This window comes from Ipomoea triloba, chromosome 13 (assembly GCF_003576645.1).
Source record: "Ipomoea triloba cultivar NCNSP0323 chromosome 13, ASM357664v1".
NCBI classification, from domain to species: domain Eukaryota; kingdom Viridiplantae; phylum Streptophyta; class Magnoliopsida; order Solanales; family Convolvulaceae; genus Ipomoea; species Ipomoea triloba.
In genome coordinates this window covers 20729720-20750609 of record NC_044928.1, presented here as the reverse complement: position 1 = coordinate 20750609, position 20890 = coordinate 20729720, and the positions used below count along the sequence as shown (strand labels likewise).

The window sequence follows — 20890 nt, the reverse complement described above, 5'->3', positions numbered from 1 at the left end:
TGGTGGTGGTGGTGGAATAACTTCGGGAAGCGCTCTCCCGCTCCTTAGTGTGACGGCATTCACATCTGTCTCTCCTTGAACTTGGATCATTTCCATGATTTTTGCTAGAGTACTCTCAACAGTCTAGAGCGGCGAGAGTGTTTCGTGGCGAAGCTCTTGAATTTCTCCTAGCATTTCCTTGGTGATAGTCTCTTTGAGTTTAGCATTCTCCTCCCTCGTCTTGCGTATAAAGTCATTTAAGCGTTGTTCGAGAGTTGTTTGGTTGTCTTTAGGTGAAAGAGGCTGATATGGAGAAGTAGAAGAATATGGATAATTTTCTGCTCTGTCCACGTCATCACCACGCATGTGGGCGGGGTGTGGATGGCTACTGGAATCCATCCACATCTCCCACACGCGTGTTGCTCGCGTGGATTGGCCACTGTGCGTGAAATTTTCAGAATTTTGGTTTTTTGGCTCGTCAGGGTGCATTGGAGGGTAGTGTGGAGGCATCTCATGGGTAGAATATCTTGGTGATTGATAATGTCGGGTTGCATAAGCTTGTTCGTGGTAATAAGTCGATGGTGGATGTGCAGGATAATGGATAGGTGGTGGGTATGGAAAAGGATAATGGTGATAATAATGTGGTGGTGGATATGGTTGATGTGGTGGTGAGGAATAGTAGGGATCTCGTCCGTAAGGTGAATAACTATGGTAGGTTCAATCATCAGGTGGAGATGGATCCATGATTGCGTAGCAGAGAACCTACAATCAAATACTCAGACAAAGGATTGGAGCTCAAGAGGTAGCTCCCTTCACAAGTTAGCTCAAGTGGTGTGTGGATGGGTGTGAAAGTGTAGATAGTAATAAAGCAAAAGTGAAAGAAAATAAATCAAACAAGTTGTCTAAAGAACTCAAGATAGCAAGACTTTTAAACTTCACCGTTTGCCATCCCCGACAACGGCTCCATTTTGACAAAGATTGTAGTGTATGGTGAGGTGTGGATGAGTGGTATGGAACGAAATGAAAGGGTATGGTAAAACGAAGAGTCTTGAACTCCCCGAGTGTCATGTCTCTCGTGGATGGCAAATTGGAGAGTGAAAGCTTCCTATCTTTGAAGGTTTAGACAACACAAGAGTAGAGAATATAGAGTGTAGGGAAACATGATAATGAGAGTGCAAGATTGGGTGAGTTTTTAAGAGATAAATGAAAGGTAAAGGCGGATGGGGGGCTAGAATGTCATGGAGATTGGTTCAAAGCATACAGGAGAGGTTTGATTTCCCTTGAGACATGATTGAAGGGGCTTGGAACACGGTCCTGAGTGGCGTCACACTCAAGCTCCCAATCCTCAATCGGTTGGGAAATATTATCGAACACTTTGCCTACAAGTTCCCTCCGGATCTCATCTTCTCAGATTGAGAGCGGGAGATGTGAGTAGTGGGCTCCCATCCCTTTGCGATATCTCGCCAAAGGGTGATCCTAGATCCTTGAAGAGATCGGGGCCCTCGATCCAACAAGTACATCCAAAACATACACACAATTTCAATAATCCCGAAGAAATCAAAACTCATTCAAAAATTTTAGATCATGAACACAAAATCTCCATCCTTCCTAGCCTCTATCCTAAGGTCTAGCCCTTCATAGGCTTCAATAACATCATATCATTCAAATAGTAAAGCATATTTACAAGATCAAAGCAAAAAAGCAAATATCTTTAGGAAAGATGAAAGTGCAAGAAAGAATTCCAAAGAGAAATCAAATACAATGGAAGAGTGTACCCAAGAAGATTCCCAAGCTATGGAGATCCAATATTCTCTTCTCCAAGGCGTTCTTCCTCCTCCCACTAATCCTATCTAACCCTAAAATATATTTTACAACTGTATTTTTTTTATTAATAGAACAACATTATTTATACGTTTCCAAATTTCAGTCCGTGCATCGCACAGGTAGAATACTAGTTTCTATGTAAAAGGAACTCTATAGTCTTCCTAGTTCTTACCTTTTCACAATCCAATCCAGAAGTTGTCGGTGGTGTGTAGTCCAACTATCAGCTTAGGCTTTTAGTTGGATGGAACACATAATTCAATTTGGTATCAGAGCCACCCAAAGGTCATGGGTTCAAAACTCTGCGCCACCCGTAAAAAAAATCTATGGTCCACGTGTTGCTTGGGCACACGTGAAGGGGCGTGTGTAGTCCAACTATCAGCTTAGGCTTTTAGTTGGATAGAACACATGATTCAATTGTCAGAACAGGCTCATTGTTACAAGTAATAAATCGTACAAGAGTGGAAGTAAATTCTTTATCACACAGTCACACTGAGATTAAAAGAATTAAAACATAAAAGTCTGATCTTGCAAAATGGGGGCACTGACACTAGCTTTTATATTGCTTCCATTATCAATAAAGTAATAAACACATTTAGATCTAAAAATGGCTGAATCTTGGTCTGCAATTTAAAAGGTTCACAAAGAAATAGCAGAACATATCAGAGAGAAAAGCTAGCTGCTTTTGAATAAAAAGCACTAATGCTTGAAGCAACTATTGATTGTTACTAGTGATCTTGTTTTCCCTGAAAGTAATTCAGATGATTCCCAAGCTGCTAACCAATTTGGGGAGACAATAAAGCCTATTTGTTCCGCTTTTTGGCCTGCTTTCCTTGGCCCTTCTTAGGTGGTCCCTTTCCACGACGCTTCAACATTTCTAGCTTGCTCAACCGCCTGTTAATCACAAACCTATGAGAAACTTGCTATTCTACACAGCAAAAATTACATTTTCAATGTTATACACATCATACAAATGGATCAGATGTTCAAATTATCCCGGTTAATGCTAAATTCTTCAGCATCATTGCTGACAATTACCAACTTTTAGTTACGAAATGCAGTAAGCCTGAGTTTTGTGAAACAAAACAGTGGTATTAGGAATTAAACTCCAAGGCTCAGCTCAACTTAGAGTCATTTATTTGTCTTACAAAACCCCACTTTTAAACTCCAATCATAGCAGACATTTGAATAGTCTTTCTTAGGTCAGTACAATTAGGACCAAATGCATCTCCTTGCACAAATGCTAGGACCAAATAATTAAGCAGATGCATCTATTTTCATAAAATGTTGGGGAGAAAAATTTAAGCAGCTATATGCAGGTGACTATAATAGCAGAGCAACCCGGATGACCTTCCTAGAGTGCATACTATTAGCTATCTATTCACATGAGAAATTTTTGGAATATTGTCTTCACTTGAAACACCAAAAAAAAAACTTCCATTGATTTCAATCTTTACTGAAATATCAAATGTGAGGAGTGCATAGTCTCAAAATTGTACTCTAAACAATCTCTGAAAACCCTCAAAAAATCTGTTTTAAAATTGTGCATGAGGACCGAATAAGAAAATCCTTAGCTTAACTCAATAAAACCTTAATCCCAGCAGGGGCCTATTACAAGGATTCTATTTCTCCATTTCATTTTATTAAGCAGAAAGTATGTTGAAATCCTTTTACCACCTCTATCTTTCTTAAGAACTCCGACACTGACATATACCAAGCCACAAAATTTTTAATACAGCATGTAAGAAATACTTAGCAACCCTCTATCTAATGTGATGCTTATCTATAATCCACCCCTTCACAAATTTCTACTCTTTGACTAGTAGCCAAAGCTGAAGAATCTGCGTACTTCTGAGAGAAAGTTAAACCTCAATAAAAAAAAGTCTTATTAACCTTCAACCTAGAAATCATCTCAATCGCTGATTAGTCCTTCATGAAGGAGCATACTCAATTTTAAACACTGGTCCTTTTATAAGACTCAGAAAACCAGACTCACAGTGCTTAAGATTTAACATGTCCTTCATGGATACATAGTAACACTCAACCACTCTCACAAAATACCATGTCCAAACATGCTAAGAATAATGCACAAGTAGTATCATGCAACCAGTATACTTTACCAAACTTGTCATCAGCAAAACCTAAAATTCAAAGACTATTAATAAAAAGGAAAGAGTGTAAAATATGCCACTAAACTTATCGGCTTTGTGCAATTGGGTCATTGAACCTAAAAAGTGTGTAATTAAACCATTAAACGAGTAAAATATGTGCAATTGGGACTTCTTTTCAATTTTTCCTGGTATAATCCGATCATATTAATTACATGGTATGAACTAAGAATTGCCGTTTCCACTGTCATGCTAATTGAGATGAAAGATTGCAATGTTTCAACTTAAATTGCATTAAAAGAAATCATAAACATGTCCCAATCACACATATTTTGCTTGTTTGATGGTTTGATTGCACAATTTTTAAGTTTATTGGCCCAATTGCACAAAAACAATAATTCCCTTAATAAAAAGGGAAGAAATACAACATAGCAAAGCAAGTACATCGTCTTAGTGGTGTATGGACATAACTTATAATTTGGAATATATATTCTTGAATATCTAGATCTATATATGCATAGAAAGATAAGATGAGAGGAAGGCAATAAATACTCACTCTTGTTCTTCTCGTGCCATGACAAGAGGATCATCCTTTCTGATGTCATGTGGGTACCATTGCGCAACCTTGTCTCCAATCAACTTCTTCCGTAGAATTTTGTGAGCAGATCTCTCACCCGTGGGGTTAAGCACATGCCCAAATATCCTTGCCCTTGCATTGGCCACCCCTTCGATGGCTACAGAGGCCACCAAGTTCCTCAGTCTCCCAGAGCTCATGTCTTCTTCCACTGCAGCTCCACACTTCTATTAGGCAAGTCATCAAACAGTTGCAAGGCGGGGTTAATGCACTATCCAGAAATTTACATATCAACAAAAAAAATCGCGCATTCAATTGCATAATATATTGTAAGTAACTCATCTCATTGCAAGAGTTCTTTGTTTCTATACCTAAACTTCATTTTTCTTCATCTACAGAAATAACTTTATGCAACAGAGAAGAGATATGCTCTGAAAGAGAAGAAACGGAGAGGGTATTTACCTGAAGCAGAGGACGGGGCTCGTGAAATTGAAAACCCAGTCCGCAATTAGTGAGGTAAATCTTAGCCCAAAATCAATACATCTATATTAGAGCTGTCAATACGGGCTGGCCCGTCACAGGTTGGCGGAAAACGGGCCGGGCTGGGTCAGCCCGTTTTTCATACGGAAGATCCCAACCCAACCCAACCCATGGTGTACGGGCTGACGGGCTAAACGGGCCAGCCTGTATTTATTATTGTTTTTAAAAAACAAAATTAATGTGTTTTTAAAGGATGTAGTTTATACTACAATCTCTTTTTTTTTTTTTTTTTTGAAACATATCTCACTTTCATTCATCTTTCAATTCTTGCTGAGAAATTGAAAACCAGAATCTGCAGAAGACTCATAACCAGAATACACAAAACTAATGCACAATCAGATTCAACCTCTTAGAAAATGATCCATAAATCATTAAATTGGTTAATATATTTGACAAATAAGGACAATAATCATATTCACACAATATTCACACACTAGCAGACAGTAGCAATCACAATTAATCAAAACAATATTAATCAAAACAATATTCACAACCAAATCAAAGCGGTAGCGGTAGCAGTCTCGCCTCTCGGAAGTCTCGGTTCTCACGGAGTCAGGAACTCACGCGGAGCTGGTTGAGGTCGCAGGTCGAAGTAGAGACTCGCTGTAGTAGAGACACGCAGGAACTCACTCAAGCGGCTGCTGGCTGTAGTAGAGACTCGGTGCTGGTACGTCGAGGTCGCTGGTCGAAGACTCGATTCTCGCCGTCGCCTACTCGCCTGTTGATGAGAGTCACTGGTCGGCGTCGCTGGTGGAGGTCGCAGACGGGCGTCGCTGGTGGAGGTTGCAGACTGGCGTCGCTAATGGAGGACTGGAGATCGCTAGGGAAATAGCCAATTAGGCATTTAGGCGAAGGAGAAGCAACCGCAAGATAGGGATTAGGGAATTAGGGATTGTGATTTGTGAAATATAAAATACTCCGTAACTGCCTGCGATCTGCCTATGTTTTTTTTTTTTTTTTAAATAATTAAATACGGGCAAGTCCGTGGGTTATACGGGTTCAGCTCGTTTAACCTGTAAAAATACAGGTTAAACGTTTTACGGGTTAAACGGGACTGGTTGGGACTTCTGCTACCCAACTCGTTCAAAATACGGGTTAAACGGGCTCACCCCGACGGGCTGGGCCCGTTTTGACAGCTCTAATCTATATAAAAAAATTTTAAGGTAAACCTTACTGTCACCGTTACTGTGTTGATCATACTTTCAAATAATGTAAATTTAATATAAAATAATGTACTTTTAGTATATTAAAATATAGTATTCAAAAAATATATAGTATTTGTGTACTTAATGTATTCTCAATACACAAATAATGTACATTTAGTGTATTAAAATGTACTTTTTGTTATAGTCTACACAACACCATGTGGACTATGGTCTACACACTAATTTGCCACTTTCGTGGGATGAGTTGGCCTACAATAGTTATTGCATGGACCGTGGTTTCGTGAAAGTTTTATTTTATTTTTGCACGTGACTTACTACAAGATGCATTTTTATAACTCATAATATACATTATTCTAACTCATAAATTTCATTACCTTATCCCATAAGTTTCACTGTTCTAACACATAATGTACATTATTCTAACACATAAATTACATAATTATAAAATATAAAGTACATTGTTTTAACTCATAAAATTCAACGACGTCGTTTTGGACCGTGGTCCACACAGTAATTTATGGTGGTTTAACAAGATCATGAAGTTTTTAAATTAGAATCGAAATATTTTAGTCTATAAAAATTAAGTTTGATAAGTCTAAAATTAATAAATTCGATGATATGAACTGGGTAACCTGAAATTTAGTGAGCTAACACAATAGTTCGAGCCACTTCAGACTATTCTTTGTGATACAGAATAATATATATATATATATTGTGTTTATATGTAAGTTCATCTCTAGTATTTTTTTATTACAATTTTAAATAAAATTTTAATAAATATATTAATAAATTTATTACAAAATAAAATATCTTTTATGAAAATAAAAAATAAAAAATAAAAAATTTACTATAAATATTATACTTATACATCATTCAATCAATATAAACCTCCATTTCTAAATTTTAACTAAAAATAATTAATATATTTAATTATTTATACTATAATATAATAATTACAATAATTTTTTATTTTTTATATTATTTACTTTTATACAAAATATTTTGTTTTGTAATAAATTTTATTAAAAGTTTATTTACAAATCTAATTAAAGTTATTAAGAATGAGCTTATATATTAATTCTCTATATGTGCACAATGCTTTATAACATGTGTATATGAAAACAACTATATATGATGTGTGTAACGTAATGCGTAAGTTATAATTTTCTTATATATCATGATTAGACGACTAATATGATTTTGAAAGCAAAACAATGATTCAAAATATTAAGATTGTTTATGTTCAAATCCACACCTTACTTTGATAGATAAAAAATCTCGTAAAACAATAATAATATATATATTTTTAACAATAACTATTAAGATTGTTTATGTTCAAATTCACACCTTACTTTGTTTATGTTCAAATTCACACCTTACTTTGATAAAGAAAAAGACAATCGCATAAAACAATAACAATATATATATATATATATATATATATATATATATATATATATATATATATTTTAACAATTTGTTTGCCAAAAACTCAGAAACTCCTAATCACCAATTTCTTTTTGAATGAAATTGAAATAAATAATTATCTTAACAAGTACTCTGTAAAATAAAAAATGTAATAAAAATAAAATAAATAATTATCTTAACAACCTCTGATGCCTTGCTGACGTAGTGACTACCAACCGACTCAACTTTCTTCTTGCAGTCGAGAATCTCTGGATCGTTCGCTCCCTCCCTCCCTCTCTCCGTCAATTTCAGATTTCAGAATCGACTCGGTTTCTGATGCTATGGAGAACGCCGCTCCAGTTCCTCAATCTGCTCCTCCTCCTTTTTCTTCAAATCCCTCAGATTCCCGCAACCGCCAACCACCGCATCTCCGCTACTTGCATTGCACCTGCTTCCGCCGCTGCTGCCGCTGTTTCTGCTGCTTCTACGCCTAATCCTCACTCCTTTGCTACCATAAACCTCTAGTTTGTAAGACCGATGTAGTATTAATATTTGCCCTGTAAATACAATAATACATATCTCTATACCAGTATGCACTTACTACTTACTACTTAGTGTCTTTATTCATCATCAGTATTAAATTTTTTTTTTCTAGAATTTTCTTGTACAATGATATGAGGTCTCTTTCTTTTTGTCTCTTCAATTTATAGCTTCTTGACTCGGTGTGTATATATGTGGAATATTTGTACACACACATTATTTACTTATAGTAGTTTATTCAAATATGTATTCTCGTGCTAAATTAACAAGAACAATATGCTCCATTTCTATGATTATCAAATAATCATAATTGAAGCGGGGAAAATGAAACACCAAAGATATATGCTAGAAATAAGGAACAATAACAGTATGTTGCAATTGCAAGAATGAGATGTGTTTGGTGTTTGGTTGTTTACATTACAAGCATTTTGTTTGATTTACTAATTCTTAAAAAGAAAAAAAGAAGAAGCTTTCTTGGGTTCCAAAGTTGTTTGAGAATTATGGATCTCTATTTGGAGACTGAAAGTGGGATACCACCCTGTGGATCGAATTGTTTAGGTAGTTAAATGATTAATATGTGGATTTCAGAGGAACATCTGGATTCTGAAATGTTTGGTGTTATGGATTTTACAGGTTTGCTTATGAGGATGCAATTCCAATGCTGGGGAAAGCTACTTGATTTCCTGATGAGTTATGCTCAAATGAAGTGTCCACTGCTACAAAGGTATGTACCCTTTATCCCTTCTGTAATGTTATTCTTCTGTAGAGTTTCTAATTTAAATTTTATTCTGGTAATGCGCTCTGAAGCACAATGACTGATTCTTTGTTGTTCAAGGTGATACCGTTTCACTGTAAGAATTTAGCTATCAACTATGGAAAAGGCTTGAAAAGAAAAAAATCTATACGCAATATACATAGTAGGAAGGGTAAAGAGTCTAATAAGCTGGGAATAGTTGGTCACCATGCTTCCCTAAATAAAAAGGTATTACATGTATGTATAGTTGTCTCTCGGATCTTGGATTTAAAAGTATTCCTAAGTTCCCTGTTCCTGAAGAAAAATGTATTGCAGGTTCAAGACTAGTATCACTATGGATCCCTAAATCCCCGTTCTTGCAATGCATGATCTTTTTGTTTTGTTTGTTTTCTTTGATTTTTTTTAAAAAAAATTATTTTATGTTTGTAGACTGGCATCTTTTATTTTGTTTTGTTTTGTTCTATTCTGGCGTAGACCTTTACATCATGTGCAGATGTGCTAGACCAATTATGATGTACTTTTCATTTTGACACAACTAGAAAGTAAATGTATATAATGACAGATATGGATGCAGAAAATAAATGTATGAACTCAAATTTAAAGCTCTTGTGTTCCTCCATATATGCTCATTTTATGATTATCTAAACGCCTGAGATGCTTTTGTATCTTCTCAAGTTTCTGGCAAGTGGTGGCTATGGCATTTCACAGAGATTTCTAAGTTATTTACCAATATATTGTTTGCATGATCAATACTAAAATGGATCTATTAACACTGAACTTATTAAATTTGATATTATCTTGATTATGATGTTGAATACTTCCAGTTATCAGGGATGTTTACAGCTTGAACCTTGATGTTTGAAAATAAAGAATGAAATAAGGATATGGGTTCAAAATGCAAGTTTTACTGAAAGAATAAAGATTGTGAAATGGAAAATAGAAACATGCCACAGAACAAGCAAGCTTTGGGGACAGAAAGAAAAAACTGAAGTTCTATAGGGGCAAGTCTTTTATTTGTTTAGCTTCATATATAGGTTTGATTTTAAATTATGGGGGTTACTGGATACTGATTAGAGATGAGTATTTCAGTTAATTGTTGTTCCAAAGCAATATTTCAATAACTTCCTTAATTCATCTTGAACTAAATTTCTGAGGGTTCCTACATGTATCACAGATCAAGGAGTTAGTAGTGTCTTAATTTTGAGTCATTTGCTTATGTCCTAGGATTCATTTTTTATGAATTCTATGAGCCTATAAATCCCTATATATGTTCATTTCCATCAGAGTTCAATTACAAATTAACTTGAATGCTTTTTCATTGAATGCTACACTATGATGCATTTATCAAGTCTTACTTTACGAGGTCTATTCTTAATGAATTGTAGGTGGAATTCCAGGATGATTCACCACAAAACCCTAACATCACTCTTTTCATCCAGCCCCCAATCAGCCCAAAGTAGCAGGATGTGGTAGTCTCTATTTTTACAAAGTAGCTGTAGGTCCACTAAGAAAAACATTAATGGTGATAATCCTTGACCCTACACTTGAACAATTTTGCATTCGGAAATAAGGAAATATCTTTTATCCATTATTTTGGGCAAATGCCATTGATGGATGATGCTTATTTGAATAGCCAAAATTTTCAGAGAATCAAATCCTGCAGTAGCAAAAACTTGGGAAACATTTTATGCATGTATTGAATGTTATGCATCATAATTTTGTACTTTGGTTTTAGCCCAAATCCTAATTTCATCACACATACTCTATCTTGCGCTAGTCAAGAACCTTATTCAAGTTCTAAAAATGCCTTTAAAATGCAAAAGCCTTGTAGGACATAAAGTTATACTTACCTCTGCGATTAAAGAAATAAAAATAAATAAAAAATTGCATTCATAATTTTTTCTATTTTCTCTCCAGTGCTAATGTGTATTTGGTGAAAATAAACTGGACTGATCTTTTTCCATTTTCTTTCTATGAGGTGTTAATGTGGAATTTGAATTATTTACCAATAACATATGAAAAAGAAAAGACAGTGATGGATCTGAATAAGGTCTAACATCTTGATTTTAATCTTATATAACCAAATGGCAGTCAGAATTTCATTCAAGAACTTTTCCCTTTTGAACATTTTGACTGATTATCAAATACTTGTTGGCACATAAAATTGGTTTATTGAAAGATCTGTATTTTTAAGTACTGAAATAAAAAGTTCATAGTTTCATACTTGTCTATATAAATAATAAAATGCCTATTTTGTTTGACATTCTCATTTAAGGGAATGTGGTAGAGTAAAGAGACAGGATAGGTTTGAACCAAGAAATTTGGAAGATTCCGATATTGTGAAGTAAAACACAATGGAAAGAAAACATAATGATTATATGCTTCCTTGAATCCTGCCATTTGAATGATTTGATTAATTTCCTTTTCTGCCTGGTCTGTACTAGAATGCATACTTTTTCTTTTGAAAGTAGATAAAAGATCAAGTAGATTATATTGGAGGAGAGTGGGATGAGGAAGGTGTATGAGATTTATCATGGAGTCTAACAAGTATTTTTGGTGTTCTTTTTTAATCCTGTCATTGTATTGAGGGTTGGATCAGGGTATTCTTTAATAATTTGATTAAATTCACTATTCCCTTGGGGAGTTTGAGTTATTTGAAGTGTTTACCACTTTTTCTTAGGCTTCCAAAACTTACATTTGTTTATGTAATACATTACTTCATTTTACTTATCTGCTAAAGCTATACAGTCTGTGTAGGTGGGAACTATCTATTTACTAACCCATTGCAAACCTTATATTATTCATGTTTAGTGGTAATCTTACCTTGCCATCAAAGTGTGTGTTTGGATGTTGATGTTTAGCAAAGTCTTGATTTTGCAAAAGGCATCCAAATAGATGTTGTCTGAAGAGTGTCTGGTAGTTTGGTAAACTGCTTTTGGAAGGCCTGTAAGCCTTACAGGCTGATTGATAGTCTATGCAAGATGTGTTGCTGTACACTTGAGCTCTGGATTGTCTCTATGTAATATGCCTTTACAACCATTTAGACCTAGGCATCCTTCCTTAAGATCAACTTTCTAATCAACTCCCTACTCACCAAGTTGCTTTACAATTATCCACTCCTTTCTAAAGAAGCTTGCAGCCTTGCATCAAATTCAAAATCATAGCTATTTTAGAATCATCAAAGGACAGTCTAGGAGGCTACTAGACAATAGCTTATTTGAATCTATAATTCCCTGATTTTTTGAAGACAAGTTTGCACATTTTGAAATTATTATTGCCTCTATGCATCCCTTTAACCTGTCTTTGCCAAAGGTGTTAACCTATCTATAAATCCATTATGGATCCATCCACATCTGGAGAGTTACATAGTGTGAAACCTGTTGGTCCTCTGTGTACTAGGATTCTAGGAATATAGAATTTGTCCAACATCAAGTATAAGGAACAGAGCATGTACGTCCAACCAAGATCTGATGGATAAGATTTTGGATCAGGAAAATTTCCAAACATTCAAGTCAGACAGCATCATGCTTCCAAACAAGAAATAATGACTGCCACCTTGAATTAGAAAGGGAACTTTATATACCCTTGTAGGGGTGAAAGATATTTTGTGTGTGTTTCAGAAACTGTGCACCTAATATCTAGAAAACTGAGTTTGGACTTCTGATGGGTTGAACTTGGTGGGATCAAGATAGGTTTTTCAACCTTGAGTAAATGTGCATTTCCGGCAATATTTCGAATTACTACATTATGCAAGTCGAAAACAAGTTTTTTTACTAGTGTTTCTTCTGTTCAATCCCAGAAGCTTCATTCTTCCTACGTGATTTGTTTTGTCTGATAAATTGAATTTACAGGCTGTCTAGGCTGGTCACTGGTGCTATTAAGGAAACCTATATTGGCAACACCTCATATTCAGTTCAATGAAGAATTGAAGATTATGTAGGCTACTTGAGTCTTAAAATTTATTTATCCTGTCCATCAGGAGCTGTTTGATGCAGAATTTTCTCAAAAGTCCATTTTTGAATGGAGTAGCCAAATAGTTGAAAAGGCCTGTAGGGTACGGGGTAACAAGGCTCCACGAGTTGCTTTCTACTATGCAACACCAGATCTGACATTTCAACATTCTAAAGGATTTATTAATGTGATAAGCTTGAAGCCGGCATTTATTCTCTTTATGATCCTTATCACGCACACCCTTCCCTGTCACCTTTCATAGTTATGGGGCGCCTCCATCTACCAGTTTGTTTTTTGCTTGCCTGATTTAAAAATAAAATAAAATAAAATAAACTGTGACTCGTTTTCTTGATTATACTGAGCATTGAATAGCTTGTGATGTACAGCTGGTTTCATGGACAGTTGGGAATTGGGATAACTTAGCTTGGTGTGTGATGGATGCTAAGATTGTAACAGAAATTGTTGAACAACTCTATGCAGGTGCATGAACATGATTGTTCAAATCCATGTATTTACCTAACAGGCTTGTTCAAGATCTGATATGGAGTTGCCATTCTGGTGATAAACCACCCCTGCATTCACTTTCATGTGGTCCATTCCAGGTAGATGCTGGCTGGTTGCAATTATTGCAACTCTGGGGACTCTCCTCGACACTCACCTAACAAGTTGAAGGTGTCAAGATTACATAATATATTATTCAAATTCTACCCTGTGGTCCTTGAGGATTTGATTCAAATTCCTAGTACCAGAAAGAGAGATAACAGGAGATAATGAAACAAGATTCTCATGTCTTCCAACTATTTCTAACTTTCACTTTATGTGCTGCTGCTGCTGTTGTTGCCTGTTAACATTGCCATCAACTTTGTTCCCTCTGATGCCATGGTAGGCTGAAATTCTTGGGCGGAGGCCGGTGAAGGGTAAAATCCAGCAACTGCAGGGATTTTGGCTGGGATTTGATGAAAAAAATAATAAGGTGATAATAAAGTAGGAATTCAAATTACATTGTTTGGTAAGAAGGAATTGAATTATTGGGAATGAGAAGGAAAGAAGTGATATAAAGACTAAAATACTCGTGTGTAATAATAATAATAATAATCAAGGGTAAAAATGTCCCTTTTTTTTCAAAGCTAAATTGCAATTCATATGGGAGGATGTATGAATTACAATTCATTGGATTGAGAGAATTGCAATTCTCTTCAACCGAACACTTTAGTTTTCACCTCTATTGAATTTCATTGTAATTGAATTATAACTCATGCCAACTAAACATCCCATTGGTGGTTAGGGAATAGTTGCGCGGAGGCCGATGAAGGGCCAAGTCTAGTACCATGTCTCTCGAAAAATGTTACGTGTTACGGGTTCGAGTCCCAACAAAAGTAAAAACTGTGCAGTTAAGACCGGTAGGGAGCGCTTGATCCTTGGATGGATTCATGGAATCATGGATCACCAACTGTTTCGTTTCTATCTTTGTGGTATTGGATTTATATTTGTTTTCTTTTCTTAAGGTCAATGATGAGTAGAAAACTAGAAATAATTGTAAAATCCTATTTGTATTGATGCTACTAGGTATTTTTCCTTATTTTTAATAATGCGAATAAAATATTAACCCAGCATGCCATATGAACAGAAACTGTCTTCAACTGGTTTGTTGGAACATAAATATGCTGCTAAAACCACTGGCAAAATGGATTGTTTTACAAATCTTGTCCTTATCACTAATCTCTAATTTCTTAACACCTATCATTACCCATTTAATTATTCAATATTTAATTGACTAATCCTAATTAGGGAAACACCTCAGGGGGAGGCAACGCATGAATTTCCGGTGTGGGACAAAAAGCATGACATCTGGTTACATGGTCTGTGATTTCTGAAAGTGACTTAAATACTACTTCTATTTTTGCCTCCCTAAAGTAGGGGAACCAAAATTTTTTACTTTGTCAAATTGCCTCAATGTTTGAGTATTTAGTTTTAATTTTGTTTAGTTTGACTGGTATCCTCGTGATTAATATTTAATTTCAAACATGATGAATATTGATTGAAATGTAATGTACATAGTCATATCGCAGGATGATCTGAATTGTCACCAAATTTTTTATTTATCAACCAATGTATTTGAGTTAGTTAATTAATCTAAAGGAGTCAAAGTCTATGCATACATGTGTGTGTGAGAGGTCAATTTAATTTATTTTTTTTTACTATTCTTCTTTTCTAATCCCACCAAACAAGTTTAGTAGGGTTGAGCTAGTTTTGCCCGCATAGGCATAGCTCATTGATTTTGAGGCAAAAGACTAATGTTTGAAACTCGAGAATGATAGTATAGAAATTATGTCTAAAGTGGATATATTCCTTGTGCGCACGGGTTTGTTGATTTGCATCTTGGGGTCAAGGATTGATCCTTTTGGGGCAAGGGTTGAGCTAGTTAAGTTTTATTAGAGTGTTTCCCCTCTTGCTATTTTTTTTTTTTTTTTAAAAAAACTCTCCACCTTGGCTCCTTTTATTTATTTATTTTAGGAGAATGTACGGGAAATGACTGACTTACCCCTCTGCCCCTGAATGAGAGATAGCATGCAATGGGTATCACCTATTCACCTTATACTGTCAACGATCTTTGTTTTTTTTTTTTTTGTTTTTTTTTTCTAACAATAGATTTTCTTAGCCGACTAATCATCACACATTAATACTAATCATATTCGTGCTTCGTAAAACCTTAAGGCAGCAAAACATTCAAATTTTAAGGTACCTACACTTTTAAGGCTGGAACCAAATTTTTAAAATTTGTGTAATATTACTAAAATTCAAATTGTAATGCCCTAATATTAATAAAAAAAAAATGTAGGTAAAGTGCGAGCGGGGTACAAAGTGATGAGGCGGCGGCGGGGGGTGGGGGGTGGGGGTAGTTTTGGGAACATATGATGATGAGAGGGAAGGAGAAGTGAATGTGAATCAGACAAAAGGGTATAGATGAGAGCATGGAAACTGGCGCTTTGGACATTAAAGCCACCCAAATCCAGGAATCTCTCTTCTCTATTACTGCAATAAGGTCCTACTTTCATCATTCTTTTCCTACTTTCTACAACAATGGAATGCATAATTATCCCTTTTACTAACTCATTATACAATATAATATGCATATGCAGTCAAGGGGTTGGGGTAGGGGGGTTTGAAAACTACATTCTTCTTCTTCTTCTGCATTACAGCTAGTCATACTCCTCATATCACACAAATTTCATCATTCCTTCTTTTCACTTTTCATTACCCCATTGGATTGGATCTCATTCCTCCTTTCTTTCCCATTTACCACTTTTCTAGTTTTTCCTCACTTACACTCGGTTATAATACAATATTTGTTCGTATATACTTTCTTAACCTATTGAAACATAAAGGGTCAATACCCACTTTTCTATTTTTTCTTCACTTGTGTATTACTGAATCTGTTACAATGCAGTATTTGTTTAAATATACTTTCTCAATCTACTAAAGCATAAATGGTCAATACTTGACTTCCCATTTGGGAGAGCCACTTAATGTCACTTGCACCTTAATCCCAACACAATGAAATGAAAGAGAATTTCTTGAAATGGGAATTTGAAATAATTTTTTTTTTTTAAAAGAAAGTAAAAAAGCTAATAGACAAAAGTACAACCAACCAACTTCTGATTCCCTACTTATATTCCATTCTTTTCTTCCTTCTTTTTTTTTTTTGAGTAAAATTTTTTTTTTTTTTTGGTTTTGCTTCCTTGCAGTTCCTCCCTTTTACCTGTGGGTGCTGCAGAAATCCAAGAGCTTCTTCCTCCCCTCAACAATTTCATCAAAGAAATCATCAAGTTGCCCAATGATATTCTCAGTCCCAGATCTCAAAACCCCAAAACAAGCCTTCAAATTCTCAATTTTGTCTCTGATCCCAACTTCATCACCATTCCTCTCCAATTCACCCCTCAGCTCATCCATGGCTGCCTTTGATCTCTTAAACTCATAGAGCAAAACCCCATGGCCACCAATTTGGCTCTGATTAATCTCTTCAGACACCCTTTGCTGCAATCTTGAGATTGAGATCATGAATGCTGACCCAAAAAACAGGCAGCCTTCATAGGTGGTTGGGGGGTGGTTTGATTCTGGCCAGCAATAGACTAGGCCATAGAGTAAGATGATGAGGAGAAGAGAGCTCACATTCCTCATTGCATATAGAACTCCCCTGAAACCATTGAACCCATTCAGCTTTGACTCCACTGAAACCACCCCATCAAACCTCAGGCACAGTGGCTCTATTCTTGTCTCCATTAATGCCCTGTTCTCTTCCTCTAGCCCCATTGCCTCTCTTCTACACCCCGTTATTGCCCTCATCACCTGTTGTTTTCATCAATCCAATCCAGATTCAACTTTTTATTAGGATCAAACATTTTTCACTAAGCTAAAAAGTCAAAAGCTTTCGAATGACAGGTGCTAGACTTGGCCCTTTACCCGCCTCCGCCCAACAATTCTCCCCCATTCCAAAGACCAAAACCCGTAATATGACTCTGATATCACTTGTTAAGATCAGGCTCTTACAACTACGCCAAAAGTTATAGCTATAGTAGCGTAATTTTAGAGGAACAAAGTGTTGGACTTGACCCTTTATTGGCATTTGCCCAACAATCCCATAGCCTTGATTAATTTAGGCTTTTACCGGCCTTCGCCCAACAATTTCTCCTCCCTCCTAACTATAGGGATTAGAACTCATGACATGACTCTGATATCACTTATTAGGATCATACAATTATCACTACCTCAAAAATTATAGTTAATAGCGCAACTTTCGAGAGAGACAGATTGCTGAACTTGACCCTTTTACTAGCTTCCGCCAATTTAGCCCTTACCAATCTCCACCCAATAATATTTAATTCAAGAAAAAGAAAAGAAAGAAAAAAGACTGACCTGGCGTGATAATTGGGGATTGAGATGGTGATGAGAATCGAGGGAAGAAGTGAGATTAAAGCCAGCAGAATAGTAATTCTCCATCCCAGAAACCCCAGACTTGAGGACATGGCAGACTTCCCAAAGCTTGGAGCTCTCATCCATGTACTCATCAAGCCACTTCTCCCCCACAGGCAAGTGGAGCTTCTGAACAAGAAGAATGAGGTGAGAGTGAAAGGATCTCAAGAGGGCCAGAGCCCTCTGCAGGAATTGGATGGACATGAAATTGGTGGACAGGAAAACACATTCCAGATCATCAATACCCCTGGTGAGGAAGGAGTAGAAGCCATTAACAGAGTTTGTAGAGGAAGGATCCATGGAAGAAAGGAATTTAATTTGGGGTGTTGAGAGAGAGAGAGAAAGAAAGAAGGGAAAGGGTTAAATAAAGAGAATGAAGATTTGTTAGAAGGTGAGGTTTGTATAGAGGTTGTGAAAAGGATTGTTGGGAGCAATGATGGATGTTTCCTATGGAGGAGAAAGGATGATTGGTAATCTGCCATTTTCATTGTTTAATGAGCAGAAAGGTAAGGGGAGGGAGGGAGAGTTTAGAGTTAGAAGAATGAAAATCAATATATATTTTATACATATTATAATCTAATTTTTTTTTTTTTAAAAAAAAAAGAGCTTTGCCAAAAGAGAGAAAGCAGAAGGAAAACTGAACAACATCAACTCTCTTCCAATTTCTTCCTTTTCCCCCTCTGCCTTTGATGTTTCCTTTTCCCTACTCTTCTACTTTAAAACATCAAAACACCACACCAAACCTTCTGGATATTATTATTGTTATTATTATTATTTTAAAAAAACACATAACTTGCTTAGTGGGTTCCTAATCTCTTTAATTAATAATATATAGTGTGTGTATGATTCAAATCTGAGAATTGATTTATTTTGGGAGCTGTCTTTCACTTCAAGGTTATTGGAAATCATGTCAATTTTGAATATGCAATCCTTGTATTGTATTGTATATTTGTATGTGTGTATAGAGAGAAAAGCAAAAGGTTTCTTTTTTTTTTTTTTTTTTTAATTACGTTGCTAAGCCTAGAAAGGAAATTAGGCTCGACAATGTATACCAGAGATCTGTCCATTGTGAGCATAATTCTCACACTGTTGTGGTAGAGTTTTGAATTTTGATCCCTTACTTCAAATATGATTTAATACTGATTACAATGAGTTAAACCCGTGTGCAGGCGACACCATCCCCTATATATATACGCACACACTTGCCAACAACAAAAAAAAAAAAAATAAATAAAGGGTCAATTTTAAAAGAAATTACTCTTTTTTCTTCTTCAATCCTTAATATGACTAAAATATTTTCACTCTTTTTATTTTTGAAAGAATATAGGGGAGTAGAAAGCATCAAAGAATATATGGAAATTTATCAAGTCTCTCTTATTTTCAAGCCTATTTTTAAAATTGTTAAAAGTGAACGAAGTATAAAAAATAAAAAGGTGTATCTTATTTTCTCTTTTATAAAAAAAAAATATATATTGCAAGTAAAAGGACTTAATTTTATATTGTGTTACATACTTAAATAGTGTATTGGGTCAAAGAGTAGAAATTTATTTATTTTTGTAGGAGGGAGGAAAGTATTATTGTTGGTAGTAAAAAAGAAAGATTTAGTTGGAAGGAAGGAGAAGTTGTAGTTCCATATGGATACGAGTTCCCGGGGCTTTAGAATAGAGAAGAGTGTTCATTATCTTTCCCCTTTTTTCTTCCTCGAGCAACTGACTTTGTTCCTTTACATCCCCTCTACTCCATTGAAATTTGTGGGTTTTGCCTTCTCCCCTCCCTAGACCCATTTCACATTTCCTCTCATCTGCTAGCTAATTCCATTTTTTGTCATCTTTCTTTTAAGTGGATCGGATAGGGGTTTTATTTATTTATTTATTTCTATGTGTACAACAAATGAAATCATGAGATTCTTTGAATTTGTGTTTCAATAACTTTCTACCATGCAAAATCATTCTTTTTAGGCCAAACACTTCCCCCACCCCAACAACAACAATAAATAATAATAATAATAACAAGAAGTAGGGAGGTCAAATAGATCCATCTACTATTTACGAGTGTTCAATTATATTCATACATGGACTAAAATAAGATCTAATTTGACACATTAACTCTTTCGCTTAGCATTTTTTTCAAGGTTTCCCCCCTTAGTAACCTTTCCACAATGCTGACATGAAATTAAATGAAAATAACTTTGCTGACTTGGTAATTTGTCACCTTCATTGTTGACTTTTAAACCCAATCACCCATTGCTGACTTATTTGTCTTTTTTTTTTTTTTTTTTGGAACAAACACAACAAGGATCATCCAGGTTATTGGCTGCTCAAGAACACAGAGAAAACAAAGATCCAAACATGTTGAGATTGGCTATCACTTTGTTAGAGACAAAGTTGCTTCTAGAGATATTCAAGTCAATTTTATTTCAACTAAAGATCAGCTTGCTGATATTTTTACTAAAGCTCTACCTTGTCCTAGATTTTATTTTCTTAAAAACAAGCTACATGTTACTAGCTTACCTTGTGCTTGAGGGGGAGTATTATGACTCTATATATTTGAGTCAGATTATGACTCCTTATTCTAGTTATTAGGACTTTATGTATTTGAGTGAGATTATGACTCCTTATCCTAGTTATTAGGACTCTATGTATTTGAGTCAGATTATGACTCCCTATCATAGTCTCCATGTGATTTCCCTATTCCAGTCTCCCTGTGATTTTCTCATTATATATATCCGTGTAGTCCGTATCTTTGAATAATCTCATCCAATACAATTCATTTAGTTCTTATCCTAGTTAATTTAGAAGAACACGTTATTAATTAAAATTTATAAAAATAAAAAATAAATTATTAAATAAACATTTTTTTCTTAAAAAAATATGTGTGTGTACTTACTCAGTAACTAATTTTAACAGACACTTTTAATTCCAATCACATAACTTTAACCCTGTTTGGTAAAATAGTTAGTTTATCAGCCACTTTTGGCTAATTTGACCACTATTAAATGTTTGATTTGGTTAAAAAATCAATATAGGTGTTTGGTTATTCAGCTTTTTGTAACTCCAAAATGCTAAAATTCAAAAAGCTA

The 20890-nt window shown here is 35.3% G+C and overlaps 2 protein-coding genes and 1 long non-coding RNA gene across 5 annotated transcripts; 1 reads left to right on the top strand and 2 right to left on the bottom strand.

Annotated features, from left to right (window-relative positions):
- Positions 1 to 2328: 2328 nt before the first annotated feature.
- Positions 2329 to 5937, bottom strand: LOC116002756. 2 transcript variants are annotated; one of them, XM_031242919.1, is made up of 3 exons: positions 5517 to 5937; positions 4465 to 4709; positions 2329 to 2694 (listed from the first exon to the last, which is right to left on the bottom strand). In XM_031242919.1, the coding sequence occupies exons 2-3, from the start codon at positions 4680 to 4682 to the stop codon at positions 2604 to 2606; spliced, it is 309 nt and encodes a 102-aa protein (XP_031098779.1). In that variant the 5' UTR covers positions 4683 to 4709; positions 5517 to 5937; the 3' UTR covers positions 2329 to 2603. The 2 variants fall into 2 exon arrangements, with proteins under 2 accessions (XP_031098779.1, XP_031098780.1); XM_031242920.1 differs by having other exon boundaries at positions 5548 to 5937.
- Positions 5938 to 7693: 1756 nt separating this feature from the next.
- On the top strand, positions 7694 to 13299 carry LOC116001655. Of its 2 annotated transcripts, XR_004094265.1 has the most exons (4): positions 7694 to 8123; positions 8769 to 8859; positions 10275 to 10411; positions 12741 to 13299. It is a non-coding gene; the product is annotated as an uncharacterized LOC116001655 (long non-coding RNA). The 2 variants fall into 2 exon arrangements; XR_004094263.1 differs by lacking the exon at positions 12741 to 13299 and having other exon boundaries at positions 7697 to 8123; positions 10275 to 10609.
- A 3112-nt stretch (positions 13300 to 16411) lies between these two features.
- LOC116001684 lies at positions 16412 to 18491 on the bottom strand. The gene is made up of 2 exons (XM_031241585.1): positions 17755 to 18491; positions 16412 to 17187 (listed from the first exon to the last, which is right to left on the bottom strand). Exons 1-2 carry the CDS (start codon positions 18109 to 18111, stop codon positions 16597 to 16599), a joined length of 948 nt encoding a protein of 315 aa, XP_031097445.1. The 5' UTR covers positions 18112 to 18491; the 3' UTR covers positions 16412 to 16596.
- Between the last annotated feature and the right edge of the window lie 2399 nt (positions 18492 to 20890).